This window comes from Manis pentadactyla, chromosome 11, assembly GCF_030020395.1.
Source record: "Manis pentadactyla isolate mManPen7 chromosome 11, mManPen7.hap1, whole genome shotgun sequence".
Lineage (NCBI taxonomy): Eukaryota > Metazoa > Chordata > Mammalia > Pholidota > Manidae > Manis > Manis pentadactyla.
The window spans coordinates 42,400,388-42,404,796 of record NC_080029.1 but is presented as its reverse complement, the minus strand read 5'-3'; the positions used below and the strand labels follow the sequence as shown (position 1 = coordinate 42,404,796).

General features: G+C 32.1%; 1 protein-coding gene across 7 annotated transcripts in view; it reads left to right on the top strand.

Annotated features, from left to right (window-relative positions):
- Positions 1-4,409, top strand: part of ARID4A (AT-rich interaction domain 4A) — a 66,467-nt gene that overhangs the window by 1,151 nt on the left and 60,907 nt on the right. For all 7 annotated transcript variants that reach the window (XM_036918960.2, XM_036918949.2, XM_036918936.2 and 4 more), the window contains exons 2-4: positions 79-135; positions 1,903-2,013; positions 3,612-3,677. In XM_036918960.2, the coding sequence (XP_036774855.2) occupies positions 130-135; positions 1,903-2,013; positions 3,612-3,677 (183 nt within the window). In that variant the 5' untranslated portion in view covers positions 79-129. The remainder of the gene's footprint in view (positions 1-78; positions 136-1,902; positions 2,014-3,611; positions 3,678-4,409) is intronic.

Sequence of the window (4,409 nt, the reverse complement as noted above, 5' to 3'; positions counted from 1 at the left end):
TTGTTTACTTTCTTTCCCTGGGTCGCTCCCCTCTGTTGACTGATTCTGTGCCTGTCTTTCCCCTCCCTGTGGTTCTAGAGACGGAGACGATAGCTCGTTGAGCTGGAACCCCACAGATCACCAACAAAAATGAAGGTAAGTTGAGGCAACGCTGCTCTGAGCCTCGTGCCCTGGACACTGCCTGTCGTGAGGCTGCAGCTGTGGAATGTCATTTTTTTTTTTTTTTGCTACTCATAATTGATTCCTCTACTAAGCAGCGCTTTCTGAAAATGAGGACGTATTGAATGGGTGAGAAATGATCATTGTGTCTAAATGCAGTCAGTTCGGCCCCTCTGAAGCAGTTAGCACTGTGGAAAGACTGCTGCAGCCATTCCATTGTTGTCCATTGGGCTAGTATTTTTAAACACTTCCTGTGTTGGCAGCAACCTTTGCAGAAGTAAAGCTCTTGTACTGTTTTGGTACTTTGGGGGATTTTTTGAAATTTTTGTTCTTCCCTAGATCCAGTGAGATTTTTCTAAGGAAGGAATATGTGCATTGTGTAAGGCAGATACCATTTCTTCTGGAGATAGGGTGAAATTGTGTGGCTAAAATATTTGAAGGTGAACTAAAACTTACAATTCTTAGTTTTAGTTCAGTTATTAAATATTTAAAAACATTTATCCTACCTAAAGTATTTTCTAAAGATAACTGATACTGCAAACATCGTATATGATGTTTAAAAGGAATAGAAGGCATATAGCATTCTGTAATGCTGGGCATTGAAGGTTTAAGGTCAGATATTTATTATTACAGTTATTTCTTTTCAATTTGCATTATTTGTAAATGCACTTACTTTAAAAGCTACTTGATTCGTTGCTCATTCACTGTATTGATGTATTAAGCTCTGAAATACAGTTTTTTCCCAAACTTTGTATTGCTTTCCTATTTCCTTGAAGTGATACATGTCCCCTTCTTTAATGTCACTTGGGAAAACTCACTGGAAAATGAAAAATCATTTTCTACTTAAAAGTATACCTCTAACGTGTGCACTGTTACCTTTGCACTTAGCAATGCTAAATCAAACTTGTTATTAACGCACTTGTACAAATACACTTTTGAAAAAATGGGTAAAAGTGACAGATGAGGTAGCTATCATTTTGTTACTGTTAAGATTAAAATGAATGGTGGTAGGAAATTTCTCACATCTTTCAATGTATCATTTTGATCAGGGCCATTTGCTAAAAGTAGATGTTTCTTAGTAAAGCTTTTATTTTTTTAATATACCAAGAAGATAAATGTGATAAACTAGGTTACAGTGACAGGTCTTAAGCCATTAGTTTATGTATCTGCATTAAGCAGCTGAATTTAGACTTGAACTTTTGCAGCTTTTAGCTAATGATTTTTCCAAATAATGCTCTCCTTTTTAAAAAGATTGGCTTCATTTCTTATGTATTCATTTATACTGTGTCCAAAAAGATGTCTTTCTGTAGTTAACATTTAATTGTGTATTGTTAGTGTCAATTTTAATAGCAATATTTATTTTAATTTGAAAACATACTTTTTAAAATTTAAAGCCATAATTGGATAACTTAAAGTTTTTTTATGAGGCACTATGGATATACTTTTTCTATTTTTTCATTTCTTAAATAAATTATGGAGTTACTGAAATGTTTTTATCTGGAGAGAAAAACATTGTATTTCTTTACTGATACTTTCTAGTTACAAATGTTTTATGTTATCAGGATATAGTTTATAAAACAAAGGTTTTTGATAAAGTTCGCTTTAGGGGTATTTTCAAAGTTATCAAAAATTTAATAAGCAAATAATGGTCTTATTACTTCAAATACAGAATCTTTGATGAAACCTGAGGTTGGAGTAGGGGAAAATAGTAGTGACATTCACATTTTATGTTTATTTCATCAGGCGGCGGATGAGCCTGCCTACCTGACAGTGGGAACTGATGTCAGTGCCAAGTACCGAGGTGCCTTCTGTGAGGCAAAAATTAAGACTGTGAAAAGGCTGGTAAAAGTTAAGGTAACCTATTATTTTTTCTAATGCAACAGTTTTATTAACTTTGGATTAAAGAGACTTGGGGAGGGGGATACTGCAAATCAACATTTTATTTATTGAATCATTACTTCCCTTATTGAATCATTACTTCACTTATTGAATCATTACTCTGAAAACAGTTACATACAAAATGATGGGAAAAGCACATTAAGAATTGAGAAATGAACTCAGAATGGGAAATTACAACAAAATGCTTTCATGAAAATATGCTCATAATACTTCCTGTGATTTGGATTTTTCCTGTTTGTCGTGGCATGTTTACTTAAGCTATAATCTATTTTCTCCCCTTTCATAATGTGTTAAGGTAGAGATTTCAAATGATAAGGGAAAATAATACAGGGAATTATATTTTAAACACGGTATTAAAAAGATTTAAGAGTTTTATTTGTAAGATGCTTTTACAACCAGAAAAAAAGTTAACACATTATTTCTGTACAATATTCAGAAATAGAAAAAGTACTGAAGGATAAATACCCATAGCTTCTTTTCAGAAATACTATTAACATTTTTGTTTCCTTCTAATAATTTTCCTATATAAATGTTTTTAATATTACTTAAAATTACAAAATTAAACTTCATTAAAAATATTTTTAACATTATAGAGCTATATAATAAAGTTCATGAAAGTCTTCTTTGATACTACTTTACAGATCTGATATGGTCTGCCAGATTTTGTGCTGTGTCTGTTATAATGGATCATGCTGTACTTTCAGTTTTGCAGTTTGTTCTTCACCTACGTATCTGATAATTTCTAACAAGAATTAAGCATCATGAAAGGAAGAAATATTTGACTTGTTCTAGCCCCAATACCTAGAGTAGTGCCTGTTACATAGTAACACTCAAAATATGCTGGGTGAATAAATGATTGAAGCATTGATTCTCAAAAGTTTGGCCCTGGACCAGCAGCATCAGCCTTAACTGGGAACTTATTTAAAATGCAAATTCTAAGGCCCTACCCCATACCTTTTGAGGTCTTATGCATACATTTCCTTGTATTTGTTCTTATTTGGATACATGCTCTATTTGGATAGTTACCCTGCGTATTTGGGAGAATCTGTAGTAGAAAAGAGCACTTAGTTATGACTGAATTGTGTATCATGATTATTTTTCAGGTTTACTTTATAAAGAACCAAGAGTCCCAGTTTTAATTTGTTTACCTTGCATGTAGGCAATAAAATTTGGTACTGTTTTTTTATATCCTTGGTGACAGAACCTTTTGACAACTTGTTGATTTGTTGATAAAAAGCAATGAAGGCAGTTTTAAGCTTTTGCAATAATCACTACAGATTATAAATCTTCTGTAGTTAATTCAGCAAACATTTATTAAGTGCCTGTAATATGCAGTGATGTTTGCTAACTGTTGGGGGTAGAGGACTCTAGCCTTAAAGGAGTTCAGGGGTAATGAGAGAGACAATAAACATAAATACAAGACAATGTAATAAGTATTATAACAGAAGTTAACCACCAGATCCTAAGAAAGCATAAAAACTTTGTTACAGTATTACTGTAAGAGTATTGTTTTAAAAGTAACATACAAATTGTTGTGCAAATATATTTTTCAGGTACTCCTGAAACAGGATAATACTACACAGTTGGTGCAAGATGACCAAGTAAAGGGTCCTTTAAGAGTACGTATGTTCTACAGTTTGAAGTGATAAATTATACAGTAAATTCATATAGTAACTTACTAAATTTTACATTTGTAGATATACTTAAAATTTTATATGAATGTTAATTAGAAAACAAAAATACAAATGTGTTATATACTTAGTATTATATCATAATGGCTGTGTCTTTAGTTGAAAAGCATTAAACGTCTTATAGGAGGATAATTTTATATAAACATATGTTTTCAGTCATCTTTTATTTTGAATTCTTAGATTAAATACCTCATTTTGTTTTTTACATTGCTGTCATAGATGTTTAGCCTGCTAAGTAATGTACTCGTATAAGTCTGAATTTTCTGTTTTTTGAACTTAACCAACTAAACTATGTTGACTTCATAATTCAATTTAATGAATACCTATATTATGTTTTCCATCCATTTCTGGCCATTTGTTTATGTAATAAATCTTTGTTATGTCAGAGTACCACTTCGGTTAATATCTGATATACAAAGGTCTGGAAGCTGAAAGAAGGTCAACTGGTCCATCCCTCTCTCTCCAGGTGAACCTTTATCTAAAAGGTCCCTTACATACGATTGCTGAATCCAATATTCAGTAGTTCCATGAAAGAACATTGAAGCTATTTTTGCTATCTTATAGCCTTTTGGTTCATATATTACACAATTTTCTTGAAAGCAATGCGACATAGTAAAAAAAAAAAGCTCTGAACTAAGTCTTAAGAGATTAGTTCTTATC